This window comes from Malaya genurostris, chromosome 2 (assembly GCF_030247185.1).
Source record: "Malaya genurostris strain Urasoe2022 chromosome 2, Malgen_1.1, whole genome shotgun sequence".
NCBI lineage: Eukaryota > Metazoa > Arthropoda > Insecta > Diptera > Culicidae > Malaya > Malaya genurostris.
Window position 1 is genome coordinate 263,661,053 of NC_080571.1, and position 18,466 is coordinate 263,679,518.

At 39.7% G+C, this 18,466-nt stretch overlaps 2 protein-coding genes across 3 annotated transcripts in view; one reads left to right on the forward strand and one right to left on the reverse strand.

The window, feature by feature from the left end:
- Positions 1–335: 335 nt before the first annotated feature.
- The window catches only part of LOC131429788 (synaptotagmin-A), a 135,655-nt gene continuing 117,524 nt past the window's right edge, over positions 336–18,466 (forward strand). The window contains exons 1-2 of one of the 2 annotated variants that reach the window (XM_058594155.1): positions 1,607–1,709; positions 1,774–1,953. The gene's annotated coding sequence lies outside the window, so the exon portion shown is untranslated. Of the gene's footprint in view, positions 1,008–1,606; positions 1,710–1,773; positions 1,954–18,466 lie in introns of those variants that run through there. The other variant, XM_058594153.1, reaches the window with a different exon arrangement.
- On the reverse strand, positions 11,723–17,375 carry LOC131429210 (uncharacterized). The gene is made up of 2 exons (XM_058593261.1): positions 16,114–17,375; positions 11,723–16,058 (listed from the first exon to the last, which is right to left on the reverse strand). Exons 1-2 carry the CDS (start codon positions 17,373–17,375, stop codon positions 11,723–11,725), a joined length of 5,598 nt encoding a protein of 1,865 aa, XP_058449244.1.

Sequence of the window (18,466 nt, forward strand, 5' to 3'; positions counted from 1 at the left end):
TAAATGAGAAATCCCTCCAACTCTGGATATTTAAAATGCTCTCCATTGTTAAGTGACTTTCTCAAATTTAGCTCAAACATGGTGCAAACTCCAGTGGAAGAGTTGTTAATCATTTCAGCATAGCGAAAAAGTCGATAAAATTTATTAATTTCAAAGTAACAAGCTTGTAATCCTATCATCAGGAACAAACCGTTTGCTGGTAAGACTAAGGCTTCCACAAAGCAACGGTACAACGACGTGATAAAACTGGAACCAATCCTTTTTCATTGCCCCAGTCAGCTTGGTGTGTCCGCGTGGAACGGAATGGCAGTCTTTGGCATATTGCTTCAAGCAGGATACCCACCCGATGAGACACGCCATCCATTCATTTAGTGAGTGACGCTGGGGACGGTTCGTGTCAGGAAAGCACGGATAAAATTCCCGTCAGTCTCCCTCAGTGCTTTCATCGGAACGGTTCGGATACCGTTCCGTGTCCGGGTTTTGGTTTTGGGTTTGGTTTTGGTAGCTAGCTGGTGGTGCAGAAAAAAAAGAAACGACGACGGCAAAGACGTTTACGGGAACTGTGCAATTTGGCGGAATATGTGTGAACGAATATCGATTTTCTGCTGATTTCATCTCAACGAGGAAGTGGGAATTGTGGATTTTTGACAACCGCTACTGCTGCGGCGGAGAATTACCCGACCGACCGATCCGTGCTCACTAATTAGACGCATTAATTTGGTAAATGGTTGTCGCAACCGGAACACCCGGAAATTAGCGCAGCCCATCGGTGTCCGCTGCTGGTGAACGTTGTGTGGTATGTGGCATGCGACGAAGGATGATTAAATATCCTATGCTGAAAACCGAATGTTTGATATATGATGATTAAATCATGCAAAGTGATGTATTTACCAACTTTTCCAAGATGGGAAACACCCTCGGTTCCGTTGGTGACAACGTCGGTTGACATGCGAAGATGTACTCGATGCTGCTGAAGCGTAGCAAAGCGTTGGAAATATTTTATGAAGGTAAACATATTATGACTATCATGTGGAAAGTCAATTTCACTTCTTGATGAAGTTATTCGGCTGTGCGAGGGATCGGATTTGCGTCGGACACTGTAATTCACACCGTAACACGTTGACCGTAACTGGTACAAACCACTACTGGTAGCATAGCATTATGATAAAAATTGACATTGACAGTACATCATCAATTTGATGGATTACTTTTCAAAGTTCAAGAAAGAAAAACCGGTGACATGCTATGAACACATCCTACCAAATGGTGCGGGGAAAATCGATTGGATAAATAAATATGGAGTGGTGTAATGACAGCATATAATGTCCCATTAGTTCGTGCTTATGGTAGATAAGCGAGCTTTGATTGTGCTTTTTGTTTGCCCCTTAACGAGTTGGCACACATTTCTTTTCAGAGCAACTGGTGCGTTCGGCTAATGTTGATCTAATGCGTTAATCATTTTCTGGGTGTGATAAATGGTCCGTATGTAATATCGTTTAATTTTTTATATTTGATATTTTTTTGTAACGCAAGTTATTAGTATTTACAGTGAAGTCTTGTCAAAGCAGTTCTGAAGTTTGAATTTTTAGGAGGGTTTGTTAAATTATATGATTTTTTTGCGTTTCTTGTTTGGTATACACAAAAAAATTTATGAACCGATTGTGGCTATGTGCTGTTTCCAAAATAGACTGGAAATTAATCATTACATTGTAAGTTTCCGGTAGTATAAATGTTTGAATAAAAATAATATATGTAGACTTGAACAAATTTCAGATGGATTTATCATAGTACTAGCTGAATTACCCGGCGTTGCTCGGAAATGTTTCGTGAAGGTAGGGCCGCAAAAAGATTCTAAAACTCGTCCTGCCTATCGAAATACTCGGAATGTAGTGGAACACTGTCAGAACAATACTTCGCACATGTTCAGATTGCGCACGGCCAGTGTCAAATCGGGTCAGTTTTATGTTTTTCGTAAAATCCCACTCCCTTGAAATAACGTAATAGTCTCCTCTGATATAAAATAGTATCTGTATTTGTCAAACAGCATCGTTTCTCGTCGAATAAATTTTATACTATATACCTCTTTTTTAGTGAACTTACTACAGCCTTCCTCCATGCTTATTCTTATAACCACCTCCGAATAGTGTAAAAATATCTAAGCTTGTCATAAAGTGTCGATTCCCACCTTTTATATCAAATTACCAATAGCAATACTATCTAGAACGACCTTGAAATTCTTATCCCTGTCTTGTTCTGGCAGATGAAAATCGGTTTTCAAAACCCCCTCCTTGCCGTTTTTTGTCGACAAATAAGAAAATTTTTACAATAAACATCCCTTTTTAGAGGTACTTTCTACAAACTCCATCCTTCTGATCACCTTTGCAATGAATATCTAGGCTCGTCGAGAAAAAAATTTAAAAAAAACCCTTATAACCTCTGAATTGCAAAAGTACCTGTGTCAAGTTTGGGGATAATTTACTGAGTTGTTATATCGATCATCTTTAAATTGTTATAAATGTCTGTGCCTCTCGAAAAATGTCTTTTTTTGCAAAATTCGAAACATTTTCCCTCAAATTCCCCCTGATTGAAAACGCTTACTATACATAAAAAATTATTCACATTAAACCTTCTTTAGAGTTTTTCAAAAAGTATGGATGGTCATCAAAAATTATCGATTCTCTTCAAATTATAAAAAAATCATCATTTCTCCCTCCAAACTATCTCTGAGGAAAAAGTATTAGTGCCAAGTTTGATAGCAATCCGTTCAGTATTTTTACATGATTCATACGAGAAGTGCTTCCAAACAAAGTTCCTGAATTACGTCTGGATCCGACTTCTTGTTCCTGAGCTACAGGATGATATGTCAAACGAAATTAAAATAGTGTAACTCATTTTTCGCATAGATGCCTGAACCGATATAAGATTCAAATGAAAGGTCTTAAGATTCTATAAAACATCTTGCTTTTTAGTCAGTCTGCACTGATGTGAACATTTTGAATCAAATGTAAACTCTACAGTTCCTCAGGTGAATTTAACTGACTTCGGCTACACTGATTTTGAATTCCGATTCCAGTATCAAATCATTTTCTCAAAAAATTAAAATTCATAAACAAAAATTCAAATTAAAGGATCTATGGTCCCATGCAAAATAAATGAATTTCCGATTCTGGAATTACAGGGTGATGAGTTTTTAAAATTCAAGCCGATATAGAAGTTGACAATTCTAAAAAGCTTCAAAGTTTTACTAAAAACTATTGCAATTTCGTCATATAGTTTGGGTTATGCTGGTCCCTGAATACCGACTCTGGAAGTATCGTAAATAACCGTAAACTCTAAACTGAAACTTTCTTCGACATCTCATGGAATGTTCAATCGATTGTCACACGTTTAGATTCAAAGTTGATCCGATTTGCAGCTTCGACATTACAGGGTATTGAGTAACTATTTTTTTCGGTAAAAAATTCGAAAATATTCGACTCGTATTTTTTTATTTCAATATGGTACGTGGAATTTTTGAGATATGATTTTTTAAGTTACGCATTTACAAAAAAGAGCCTTTTTCAACAGGCTATAATCTAAAATCTAATAAAGATACAAAAATTTGTCTAACACATGAAATGTGCGCCTTTTCCTTAACTATCAAATAAGCAATTCCATAAAACAACCTTTATAGTTAACTCAATAAAAAAAAAACTAAAAATTATTAAACAAATAAAAAAAATCAAACTTGGGCCTATTTTTTTTCTTATTTCAGTTGAAAAAAAAGCCTTAGGGTTTTAACTCAATCTTGGCAAAGTTTCTGATTTCAGAGTGGAAAGATTAATACTTTCGGAGCAGTGAATTTTACAATCAAGACTACCGCAGCGCAACTCGCTCGAATGCGGGCTTAACTTGTCGACACATGTCGCGCCACTGATCGAATCCTATCTTTGACAGTTTTTTGTTAGCAACGTTTCAGTTAAGATCGTGGTGTAAAAATGAATTCAAAGTCGTTGAGTCGAGTTTCTTCTTCCCTTCTAGAGAACTTCGATTTTTAGCAAGCAAATGATGTTTTTCGTGCACCATGTAGGTAGAAAGCGAGTAAAATTGGGGCAGAGGAATTACATGAGTAATGAAATAGTGATGATACCTTATGATAAAAAAAGAACCGGAAAATTTCAATTTTCAATAAATTTCTTTATTATCGCCTTCAAAGTACTCTCCTCCTGCGGCAATACATGCATGCCAACGCTTGATCCAATTTTCCATACAAGTTTTATAGGCCGCCGAAGGTATGGCCTCACGCAGCGAATTCTCTTTTATGGTCTCTATGGTCTCGAAACACGTTCCCCGCAATGAGTCTGGAGAAGAGGAAAAAGTCACACGGGGCCATATCTGGAGAGTACGGGTCTTGATTGATGATATTGATTGAGTTTTTGGCCAAAAACTGCGACACAACCAACGCTGTGTGAGCCGGCGCATTATCGTGAAATTCAGCTTTTTTGGCACCAGCCGAGAAGCGACACGTTTCGAACCCAAAACATCAGTAAAATGTGTTCGGCTGATCCATAAGAGATGCCCAACAATACAGCAATCTCTCTAATCGGTACAGAACGATTTTGCAACACGATTAGCTTCGCCGATTCAATGTTTTCTTCAGTAACAGATGTTGTTGGGCGGCCAGGGATCTCATCATGATCCAAGCTTGTATGACCACCTTTGAAGCGTTTATACCACTCGTATGCCTGTGTTTTTCCTAGACACGATTCACCAAAGGCCTTTTCTAAGATTTTCAAAATTTCGGAACACCTAAATCCATTTGCAACACAAAATTTGATGTACGCACGTTGTTCTAAATTTTCATTCATTATAAAAATCGCCACCCAAAAATTTTTCAACTTCTTTGTATAGACACCAAACAAAAACTAATCGTACGATATGCGTCAAAATTTGACAGAATGTGTATAAAAGTGTTGCCAACGTTGAGAGAATAAAACTTTACCGATTGGACAAGCGCGGTATACAGTTTTTAAACAGTTGCAATTTTTATATGGTTTGGTTTTTCTGGTTTACAAAAACTCAATACTTCAAACGTATCCTGGGAAGATAAAAACTTTCATTTTTGATTACCTGTCTCGTGTGGCTCAACATAGTGGAACGATTGTGCTCCAGAAATAGTTTTACATTTTTTGAAACGAGTTTTAGGAAATTTCTTTGCTTTGCATATTCTTCGGGACATTTGTATATGACTAAAATATTGGGTAGAGAAGACGCTTTCCTAGCCCATTCGTACAATTCATACGCGGTCGAAATTTGACAATCATTGATCATTTGTAAACTTGTGCGACGTGCCATACTTTTGATAGTACCTAACAGTACCATTGCATGATCATTGTACATCCTTTTCCATGAGCTGTCGCGTGAAAATTCGGTGCAAAACGTTGAAAACTACTTCCAATCGCTCTCTGTTCGATATTTATTTCCTCTCAGTTATCCCTAGCAAATTGAAAACTTTTTGGTGGTCATCTGTGATCGATTTCAGAAATCTATGAAAATCTGTGATCAACTTCAGGAATCTGTGCAGAAAATTGAAAATCTCTGAATTAATACGTGTACCTGGTATCACTGGTTAAGTCCGTATCCGAGCGAGTTGCGATGCGGTACGATCCGCGTGTGCGGGTTGTGATTGAAAAATTCACTGCTCCGGAAGAATGAATGCTTCCACTCTGAAACCAGAAACTTTGCCAAGATTGAGTTAAAAACCTAAGGCTTCTTTTTTCAACTAAAATAAGAAAAAAATTAGGCTCAAGTTTAAATTTTTTTTATGGTTATTAATTTTTAACTTTTTTCATTGAGTAAACTTTAAGGTGAAATGTTGCGTCATAAAATGCGCGCAAAATTTTATCCGCTTCAATTGAACGAACCGTCGCACAAAGCATACCAAGAAAAACGGACACATAGAAACAAGAACTTTTTTCAATGATTGAGCGCAGTGGGTTTACCTCTCGTTATATTGGCTTGTAAAAAAGTCTGGACGTAATGGATTTTTGAATCCTTCACACTTTGAATATATGCTAATTCAATCGTGATTTCTCTTACACTAGAGCTATAAATCATGAGTAATTATGAATGACTATCATGAGGTTCTATGTATATGTATTGAATAACTTGCTAACCATGTATATGCCTGAGCTTAGTAGCAAGCATGGATTCTTCTTCAAAAGAACGATTGAAGACAAGAGAACATTCAAGTATTTTCGTATTTTATTCAATCGATTTTGAAAGGAAAATCAACCGTTGATTCATTGTATTCATAATAATTGAAAAACCAATGAGTTCCAATAAGTTTTCCATGCTGACTGGCTCCAAGCTGACTCTCAATTTTTATCACATTGTTTCTATCAAAGGTTAATGAACGATAATACTTGGCTTGTATTCATTTCATTCAGTAGCTTGTCAATGATGAAGTTATAGTTTTTCTATAAAAATTGCTACAATCCAAAATAATACCTGCTATACGATATTACACAGCCATGCTTTATTGCTTCAGCAACATCAATGCATTGAACTCAACAGAATTGGACATTATTAGCATTATAAATGACAGTTACTTGGAAAATAAACGATTTCTTACAATACCCATTTTATTGTATTCAACTCGTTTTTATTTCAACACAAAACCCAATGCTGCATAAATTCGCGTCATTATTTTATATGCAATTTTTTCTCACGATATAATGCCACTGTGCCCACCGTGCATTTCTCACACCACCTCCATACGAAACAGCAGCGCGCAAGCAATAAAAAAAACTGCGGAAAAATTTATGTAAACTTTTTCAAATTTCGGTTGTTTTAGCTAATATTTTATAATTTTGAGTTGCATTTTCAGATTCTTTGTGAAATTCTGCTACAAACACTACTTTTCAGTTCTAAAATCATCCCCGGAACGGAACAGTAACCGTTTATACATTTCAAAAACCAATTACGGCTCGGCAAAGCAAAATTTCAAAATACTAAGAATACTTAGTTATGATAAATTTGATTTCGAAAACTTAAGTGTTTTTGGTTTTTCGAAAATCGGTCTAGTTTTTGAATAATTGATCAAAAACGCGATTTTCGCATTCCGCTACATTTCACCTTAAAGGTTGTTTTATCGAATTGCTTATTCGAAAGCAAAGGAAAAAACGCACATTTCATGTCTTGGGCAAAGTTTTGTATCTTAATTAGATTTTACAGTATAGGCTGTTGAAAAAAGTCTCGTTTTTCTAAACACGAAACTTCAAAAAATCATATCTCGAAAATTTTACGTACCATATTGAAATAAATAAAATACGTGTCCAATATTTTCGAATACTTTACCGAAAAAAAATTGTCAGATGGAAAAAAAAATTGGGTGACTGATTTTGCGTGGAATGCCCCATATATAAAGATAGCTTTGTATAGCTAGTGTGCTTGATAACATAATAGTCACGTCTTCTGATCATATTTAGAATCAGTTTTTTTTTGTGCAAAATCGAGTGACTTAGGGGATTAGCTTTAAAGATTTTATAATGGAATCGAATTCGGAATTTATAACCACGAATGTGATTTTATAACACCGTAATTCTGGAATCAAACATTGGATCTGTACAGAAAATAACAGTCAGCTATGGGACTATAATAAATTTCATTTGATTCTATGTTTAAGAAAATCGGTTTAGCTATCTCTGAAAAATCAAAGTGAACTCCGTTTCGGAGATTTGGTGTAGGCAAAGTAGATTCGTTGGGCCATCAACTTACAAGACCTATATATTGGAACAATTTAAGCACAGTTGCTTAAAGATTTTGCAAAACCATTTTGAATGACAGTTTAAAATTTTCAAAATTCTCCATCCTATTTTTTCGGAACCGAAGTCGTATCTGGATAAAATTCAATGGCAATCACAAGACCAAGCCTTTTTCTATAGAATTACTGGAAATTCCGACTTTTGGACGGAGACCCATAGTATCATATATGTACTATTCGACTCAGTTCGACGAGATAGGAAAATGACTTTGTGTGCTCAAAGCTTTTTTTACCGCTCAATGTTCTCGTGACTGTGACTCAACCGATTTCAACAAGCTTTGACTCGCGCGAACTATTATTCCAACGATCAATTTCGAAGATCAACAGGCTGTCACTTCTGGTTCCAGAGATGTAATGGTATAAGTGACGTAATCGACTAACCGCACATTGTTCATTTGTTGAATTTTCTCGTAAGCGACTCAACGAATTACGATAAACTTACTTGAAAGCTAACAATGTCAATCAAATTTGGAAGGATTATGGTGAACATTTCCAGCTTAAGAGATGTAAGATTATATGTGACGCAACCAACAAATCCTAGTATTGTTCAATGTAACAGAATTTCTCGGAGATGAAACAATTGATTTCGAAAGACTTAGATTTAGGATAATCTTGCAAATGTTTTAAGAAGATTATTTAAATGGAAAAAGAAAAGCATTACCACCTCATTAGGTGGTTAAAGATGTTTTTTTTTCATAGTTTTGAACGCTTATAACTCAGCCATTTGTTGATGGATTTATATTGATTGGTAACCAACCGATTCGGAAACATTTGATTCAAATGCCTATAGAAACGTCGTTGTAGCAAAAATAAATTCAAGATAGAGTAGTCTGCGATTTCTTATGTATTATTTGAATAGGACCCCTCGATGTGCTCAGTTCACTGTCAGTTCCAGTCTTTTGAAGCAAAACAACAAGCGTCTGATCGCTAGATGCGTCGTAACTATGATAATGATTGTTTATGTTTGGAAAAATATTAAGTTACAGTATGAACGATATTGAGCAATTTTGCCCTAAATCCAGTGATTCTAACAATAAGGAAGTAAAAAATACTAAGGATCATTGCCTAGAACTTCTTTAGTTTGTTATTGGCTCATCCCATGAAGCATTAAAGTCAGTTGTGGCAAGAAATCATTATGTGCTGAATGGAAACATATCGATAGTCCCACGACAAAAGGGCCTAACTGCAAATGAGAGCCTCTCTTTGTTTACTTTCTCTTTTGATTATTACGGAGCCATCATTGCAAATTCTCTACAGTTTCCAATATAAATCGAAAGCTTGTAGTTTTACCTTGAAAGTTTTGCGCAGAGTAAAACGTCAAATATGAAATCAGTTCGGTAAATCGTGAAAGAAAAAGTAAACAAAGAGAAACTGTCATTTGCAGTTAGGCCCTTTTGTCGTGGGACGGTCGATATGTTTGCTTCCTTTGTAACTTGTATTGTTTCCATGGGATTTTGTCGGAACTGGTCGACGCTTATTAACGGAGGGTCAATAACATTACATTATTACTGAACCAACTGGTTCACGATTACTGACCCAACATTTTTTAATGAATCGTATGGGACATTGTAATCTTCAGTTTATCTTTGGTTGTAGTATTTCAATAATGCATCATTAAAAACTCTGTTTAAATTGTCTTATAAACATAGCTCGATGAATAGTTAACAGCACGATTTGCAGTATACGTGTTTGTCAAATACGTAGGTAAATTTTAGTAAAGATGATTATGTTATGTGCATCTAGCATGAATTAGGGGGTAAAAACCTTTTGCTTCAAACTTACAATCATCATTTTTGCGATTTTTTTTTTCAGAATTATCGTTCAACAAAATGAAATTCAAATGTTTTGCATGATAAAAAGGATCATTCGAACAACATTTTGTAATTTTTTCGTTGAAAAATATTGAGAAATAAGTCGGTGAAGAGATATTTTTGAGGACGCTTCTTAAAAATCATGATTTGCGGTGTCCACTGTATCTCAGCGCAGACTAATCAGAAGTGAACAAATCAAAGCAGCATAGTTAGAGTAGAAGTTTTTCTAGATCCCAACGTTTCTGTTTGATTTTTTTTTAATATTTTTATTTTTGGTAGTTGTTCAAAGTAAAAACTACGATTTTTCACGAAAAAACCCACCGTTTTGTAGCTGTAAAACCTCCCCAAAGTAACAAACAACGTACCCCAAAGTAAAAGGAAAACGTTGGGGTCTGTTTTTTGCCTTTCTCATATAGAAAGGCTATGCAATCACTGTGAAAATCGACTTTTTAACCGAGGCCCGGAGAGTCGAATGTCATATACCATTCGACTCAGCTCAACGAACTGAGCAAATGTCTGTGTGTGTGTGTCCGTCCGTGTGTGTGTCCGTCCGTGAGTGTGTGTGTGTATGTGTGTGTGTATGTAACAAAAATATGCACTCACTTTTCTCGGAGATGGCTGAACCGATTTTCATAAACTAAGATTCAAATGAAAGGTCACATGGTCCCATAGCCTGCTATTGAATTTCATTCCGATCCGACTTCCGGTTCCGGAGATATAGCATGATATGTACCAAAAATATGAAAAAAATATGCACTCACTTTTTTCAGAGATGGTTGAATCGATTTTCACAAACTAAGATTCAAATTAAAGGTACTATGGTCCCATAGTCTGCTATTGAATTTCATTTGAATCCGAATTCCGGTTCCGGAGTTATATGGTAATATGTGAAAATTTTAGAAAATGTTTACACTCAATTATCTCTGGAACTACTTAAGCGATTTTTGCAAACTAAGATTCAAATGAAAGGTCCTTCAATATCCTGAAAATTTGTAGAAGATTTTATCTGAATACGACTTTCGGTTCCGGAACTAAAGCGTGATAAGTGGAAAATTACCAATTTCATTAGTATTTTTTCACGAACGATGGTTGAAAATAGGTACAAATCCCATAAAACTGTCTGATAAATTCTTCTGGTTTGCAGAGCTTGTTAGTTTGTGGGCATAAAAGCTTAATTCGGCACTACTGGTCCCCTATTTTCCTGTTCCGAAAGCACCGAAAGTGGAGAAGAAAAACTCCTGAAACTAAATTCACTTTGATTTCTCTGCGATGCTTGAACCGATTTTCACAAATCTTGATTTGAATTGATGTTCATACTGTCTTTAAAGCTACTGTGAAATTTCATCCGGATCCGACTTCCGGTTCCGCAGTTACAGGGCGATGAGTGTCAAAGTTTTCAAATCGCCTTATAGAGTGACAATATGTACAACACCGAAAGAAGAAGAAAACACAAAACGAATAATAATAATAATTATAATAGTAATAATAATAATAATAATAATAATAATAATAATAATAATAATAATAATAATAATAATAATAATAATAATAATAATAATAATAATAATAATAATAATAATAATAATAATAATAATAATAATAATAATAATAATTTTTTTGTTTTCTTTTATTATTGACATTTTACACGGTGTTTGCCGTGCATTCGTGTCAGAGAAGGGTGTTTTTGTGTATGTGGTGTTGTGTGTGAGTGTGTTATTGTGTGTTTATGTTACAGCGCAAGTTTTAATCACTTTTACTTTCATTTTCTTCGTTTCGTATCTACCTATTTTCCTCTACTTTTATACATTTTTACTTTCTTCTTCTTCCTTTAATTTTTCTTCTTCATCTTGAGTTTAATTTTAATCTTCTCCGCTTCGTCTCGTTTATATTTCCGTATGCATTTTCACTTTCTTCTTCTTTTTCAACTTGATCATCATCTTCAATTTACTTTTATCATCTCCCCTTCATTTCGTTTACATTTCCGTATACATTTTGACTTTCTTCTTCTTCTTCTCAACTTAATCATCATCTAGACTTCATCTCTGTATTTCTGATTTAATTTTTCCCCTTAGCCTCTTTAATCGAAACTGTTCCAGCCACTTTTGATCTACAATTTGTTGTTTAATTTTGTTTCACGTAGGAAGTTTAGCAACTGGATTGCTTGTTCATCGGTGTTTCCCAGAGCTTCATATAGACTGCTGCCGATGTTGTATTTTCTTCGCTCTCCATCGTACTTCCTACATTCGAGGATAATATGCCGCACCGTCAGCTCTACACCGCAACATTCGCAGTTCGGCGGTTCTTCTTTTTTCAGCAAGAAGGTGTGGGTCAGCCGTGTATGGCCAATCCTCAGCCGTGTAAGTTGACGCTGTTCAGCAGGGCTGCCGCGATCGGTCCACCTAAGCGTGTCGCGTTTGACCTCCCTCAGCTTCACGTCTCTCGCTTCAAACCACTGCCTCTCCCATCGGAGGCGAATCGCCTGCTTTGCTGCCCTTGCAGCATCTTCCGCTGGAATTGGGATATTGGTGACAGGTTGTGTTTTGCCCTCGTTAGCCAATCGGTCTGCCTCCGTGTTTCCGCTGATGCCAGTATGCCCCGGAATCCAGCAGAAACGAACGGATTTGTTTCGCACTATTTGTTCGATCTCTTGTATCCACGGGTGGCGAGAATGTCCTGCTTCTAAGGCCAGGAGACAGCTAGCCGAATCGGTCATGATCACCACTTCGTTGCGAACATTCGGTATAGAGAGTGCCATTTTAATGGCGTATGCCTCTGCTGAGAAGACACTGCATTCTTTCGGAAGACTGTATTTCTGGGCTATCCCGACGTTGTAGAATGCTGCCCCTACCGTGTCTTCACACTTGGATCCGTCAGTATAGATGACGGTCGAATGGCGGAAACGAGTGTCGAGTACTTGCCGAAAGATCGGATGAACTTTCTGAGGTGGATCTCCTGCGCGAACATTTTCCTTCACCTCCCACACAATCGCCGGCTTTCGTGCGTTCCATGCACGACTACTCTGCCGTGTGAGTTGGCCGACAACAGGAAGAGGTGAACCGGTTAGTTCTTCCAGCCGGTCTGATCCTCGCTGGATCAGAGGAAGGGTACCGTTATTCCGGTTATGCGAATATATTCGGATGGCTGTTCGCACTGTGGCTTGAGCTGCAAGTAATTCGAAGGGTAGGGTCCCTGCCTCGGCCATGATCGAGACTATTGGACTGGTAACAAAGGCTCCGGAAGCAAACCGGACCATTTTGTTGTAAGCAGGGGCAAGAGTCTGCAAATTCGGCGATCCTCCTCGACTGACAAGTCCTATCCCATACAGCAACTTCGAGGTGACTAAGGCTGATCCAACCTGCAGCAGAGATGTTCGATTGCCACGTGAGTGTTGGGCACCGATCATCCGAAGAATCCGTAACCGAGACTCGCAAGCTTTTTTCGTCAACTTGCAGTGAGGTCTGAAGGTGAGGGTTCGGTCCAAGGTTACACCCAGAATCCTCAGCTGGTTGGTCGTCGGAATGGGAGTCTGATCGATGGTGATGTCTCCTGTAGGTTCATTCCGTATATTCGGGCTGCAGTAAAAAATGAAGGACTTTGTTGCCGACATGGCGAAACCGACGCTTTTCGTCCAGTGATCGGCAGCCTTGACGGCGGCCTGCAGTTTACGGTATAACCCGTCACTTCTGGCGCCTCGCACAGCGAGGAGGATGTCGTCCGCGTATAGGAGTATGTCAACTCCTTTCGGTATCACTTGGAATATCGGCTGCATAGCGACGAGAAACAGGGTCACAGAGAGGACCGAGCCTTGAGGTACTCCGTTTTCCAGCGGATGTTCGCGAGATAAGTGTCTCCCTACGGACACCTGGAATGTTCGCTCGGAGAGGAAGCTCTGTATGATGTTGAGCATTCGACCACGTATTCGCCATTTTTTCAATGTGCGAACTATTCCATGTCGCCAGGTAGTATCGTATGCTTTCGACAGGTCCAGTGAAGCTATCAGACAGTGCTCGTCTGCGGTTGGAAGCGATTTCTCCAGCTCAGCAAAGTACGTATCCGTGCCCCGTCCGGGACGAAACGCGTGTTGGCGTTTGTCGAGCCGACCATTCAACTCTAGCTCAGTAATTAGGCGACGGTTGATGATCCGCTCTAGCAGCTTTGCCATGCAGCTGGTGAGCGAGATTGGCCGAAAGGCAGCAGGCCCGGTATCGTGACAATTAGGTTTTGGGATGGGAACGACGATGGCATTCCGCCAGCTAGCGGGAAACTCTCCGTTACTCCAGATTTTATTGAGCAGCTCGAGGAGCGTCACTTTCACGGACAGGGGCAGGCGTTGAAGCAGAGGATACCCTATCATGTCGGGTCCTGTAGAGGCACCTCGTCCTTTGTCGAGAGCCCACAGAAGTTCGTTCAGGGTGATGTCGGTGTTGTATACATCCTCGGTATTGGGCGAAAAATCTATGGACTCTCGTTCCGCTCTTGCCTTCGCCATCTGGAAAGATGGAGGGTAGCTGGAGGTCGCTGATCTCTCGCTGTAGTGACTGGCCAGTTCTTCCGCTGCTTCTTCGGGATTGTCTATGAAACCATCCGCTCCCTTGACTACTATGGTGCGTTGTTGCCGGCTGCCACGCAAACAGTTCACCGTCTGCCATAGTTTTGTCGTCGAGCTGTCCGGAGAGATTGTTGCTACGAAATTCTCCCACGAATGTTCCTTTGCCTCTTTAATCGCCTTTCGTGCTGCTGCTCTAGCTTCCTGAAAACTAGCCAACGCTGCGGGTTGATCTGGATCGAATCTCTGCAGGCGCCGTAAGGCCCGCAAGCACTTTCGTCGCTGTCGGATGGCAGTCTTCGCTTCTGGGCACCACCATGGTACCGCTTGTGGTCCAACTCGGCCGCTGGTGCGTGGTATGGAAGTGTTAGCTGCTGCTATCAACTTCTCCGTGAAGCTGTCAACATTCCACTCGACGTCTGGGCAGATTGTCTCAGCGGTGATTTGTTCATACAGCGACCAGTCGGCGCGGTCATAGAGCCATTTCCGTCGCACGGTTCGCGTGCTAGACCATCCAGGTATGGTCACCGTTATCGGGAAGTGGTCACTGTTGTGGGTGTCCGAAAGAGTTCGCCATGTAAACTTGGGAGCCAGACTCTTAGAGCAGAAGGTAACGTCGATTGCCGAAGTATGACCAGTGGCCGGGTCGATGCGTGTGGGAGAGCCACTGTTGAGAATCACAAGATTCCTGTCTAATGTCGTGTCAGCTATGAATCGGCCAAGCGCGTTCGATGATGATGACCCCCACGCAAGGTGATGTGCGTTGAAGTCACCCAGAAATATAACCGGGCCATCCAGTTTATCGAGGAGCTCGCTCAAAGCGGTTTGATATTGGGCTGAACTAGGCGGAATGTAGATAGACACAACAGTTACCTGCACCGGCGCATAGATACGCGCAGCGACTAGATGGAGGGAGGTGTTGATTTGCTGACGCTCGAACGGTATACCTTCTCGGATAGCAAGGCCTACCCCATGTTGCCAGTAATGGGTGCTGTTTGACTCCAACAGTAGCGTGTAGTTCCTGCCAACGAAGTTTGGAGGTATGACCGTTTGATTAACCTTCGTCTCTTGAAGTGCAATGACGTAAGGTTCGAGGTTGGCGATGAGGAGCTTCAGTTCGCTGATGTTTGCCCTAAGGCCGCGCAGGTTCCATTGGAGTGCGAAGCAGCTGCCGGAGGAGCTGTTCGTACCGGAACTGATGGTGGATCTTCCAGCAGATGAGTCGGCTGGAAAATAGGGAGATGCCGCAGTAACCGCTACTGGTAATCGGTTCGTGGAGAGACTTGCCTGTGAGACGCTTTGCCCCACAGTGCCAGCCGCTGTCGAAACCATTACACTAGATTTTCCACTACCGACAACAGCCGGCACCGGGGAAGCGCTTTGTGTAATATACGTCGTGCGGGATCTTGATGGGCCTTCGCCAGGCGAGAGAACTGGAATATTCGTGTTGTCGCCTGAAACAACGGGCGCAGCAGTATCGGTTTGAATCTTGGGAATAGGAATACTGACCTGTGGGACGCTTTGCCCCACAGTGCCAGCCGTTGCCAACATCACCACACGATTACTTCCAGAATTACCGGCAACAGCCGGCACTGGGGAAAGACTTTTTGTAGATTCGCTGGTTTCTCGGCTGTTGGTTTCGATGAGAGGGTTGATTGTTGGTTGCGTAGGGCGGCGGCCAGGGCAAAGAAGGGTAATCCCTTCTCCCTGCCGTCTATCCCAGGATTCCGGTATCGTAGATGTTTCGGTGGTGTGATCGGCTGCAGAGGTGAATTCGTCATCAACGGGTTGGGGTAAGACGTCCCGGGCGACTCCTTCAACCTGCTGCACTTGCGTCGGAGGGGGTACTACACTTTCTCCGCTTCCGAACCGATAAATCTCGTTGTCCGTGTTCGTGCTAGGGTCGTCATGGTGGTCCAAACGTTGTTGAGTGGCGGAATTATCGAAGATACTGACTGGGGGGTGTGGCCGGTATCTCCACTTCATAGCTGACACAGTCCATCATCATGGGATCGGGTGTAGTGACAGCAGTTTTCTTCGGGGGCGGGCTAGGGTCAGGCGATATGACCGATTTGTCGTACTTTCGGGGGCGGCCAGGGCCTCGCTTCGGTTCCTGAACGGCTGGAGAGTGGCTACTTGATCGAGTGACCGGATTCGACCACGTCGGTGCTGGTACTGGTCTTTGGCTGTGATGTTGACTTCCACGGCTTGCGCTGCGCGATCGTTCATCAGAAATCTTCTGTTTCAGCAGTTGGTTGAGATTGTTCACACTGTTAATTTTTTCGTCTTTCTGCTTGATTTCTTCGCGCAGTTTGGCTATGTCCTCGTCCTTTGCCTTCACGGTCGCTTCAAGTTCCCGCAATCTTTTTTCAAATTCGCTAAATCGCGATGCCGCTTGGGCATAGCTACCACCTGTCTGTAGCTCAGTACGTTTCCTAGCCTCTGGGAAAGACACGTTATCGCGGACCTTAATTTTAATGACTTCGACCTCCTTCTTGTAAACAGGGCACTGTCGACTGGTAGGACGGTGATCACCCTTACAATTTCTGCATTGGGAAGCCTCGTTGCACTCCTCTTCTCCGTGATAATCGCCAGAGCAGTTAAAACAGCGTTGTGGCCCAGGGCAACGGACACGGGTGTGGCCGTAGCTGAAGCAGTTATAGCACAACATAGGATTCGGGAAATATGGCCGGGTGGGAATACGCAGCAAACCGATCTTGAGGTACTCCGGGTACGTGGTTTTGGAGAACGTTAGGATCAGCGCGGGTGTATTAACTCTCTTTTCACCTTCTTTCCTGGTGATTCGCTGCACACGGACAACGCTTTCCTTCAGCATTTCAGTCAAAATGTCTTTTTCGTCCATTTCGATAATGTCGTAGCAGGAAATGACACATCGACTTACGTTCAGGTGTGGATGAGGGGCTACTTCAACTTCAGTTCCATCGAACAGCTTGGTTAGTGTTAGCAGCTTGGCAACCTGGGCAGGGTTGCGAATCTTCAGAAGGTATTTCTTTCCCTGATCCTCGGATTTAGCGCTTTCGATTGGTCCACCGACAAAGTTTTCCACCGATTTCCCGATGATGAAGGGATTTTTCGGAAGTGAAACACCATCCTTTCCCGTCAGCTGAAGGAATGTCAACTCACCGAATTTATTCGTCGGGTCCATGTAGGTCGGTAATCTAGGCCCGACTGACCCTCCCGGGTCGTCCGCCATGTTTTAGGTGGTAACGGTCACCCGTTACCTACCCCAAATAGCCTATTAGTGGCTGAAAACCGATATCCTACCTTTTCACTGTAGGTGTTCAAAAAAATTTGCACCGCACTGTGTTAACACACTTACGGGACACACTGTAGTGTTCCCTGGATACGAATCGAGCACCTTTGAAATTTTCCGAAATTTCACTTTTCCAAAACTTTTTAGCACTTATTATTATCCGACGAAATCTTTGTTTGGGCCCACCGCGACCCACGCCACCGGAGTGGTGAATGAAAACAAACAGCCAGCTAGCCGACTATTGTTATTGTTTCTTTCGGGAGCACGTTGAGAGAAAACAAATTCACTGTTTTAAGCCGTTTTTTCACCGATTTGCACCGGACTTTCACTGTTGGCGTCTTCTTTGTCACCTCACTCGCTGATATGTGTACTTATGTACCGCGGCGATCGCGAATTACTCGGAAAACACCAGGTAAAGTTCAGAGCGCGCGCGCTATGACAAGCAAGCATTGACGGCGTGCCAAAACTGAATAATAATAATAATAATACTAATAATAATAATAATAATAATAATAATAATAATAATAATAATAATAATAATAATAATAATAATAATAATAATAATAATAATAATAATAATAATAATAATAATAATAATAATAATAATAATAATAATAATAATAATAATAATAATAATAATAATAATAATAATAATAATAATAATAATAATAATAATAATAATAATAATAATAATAATAATAATAATAATAATAATAATAATAATAATAATAATAATAATAATAATAATAATAATAATAATAATAATAATAATAATAATAATAATAATAATAATAATAATAATAATAATAATAATAATAATAATAATAATAATAATAATAATAATAATAATAATAATAATAATAATAATAATAATAATAATAATAATAATAATAATAATAATAATAATAATAATAATAATAATAATAATAATAATAATAATAATAATAATAATAATAATAATAATAATAATAATAATAATAATAATAATAATAATAATAATAATAATAATAATAATAATAATAATAATAATA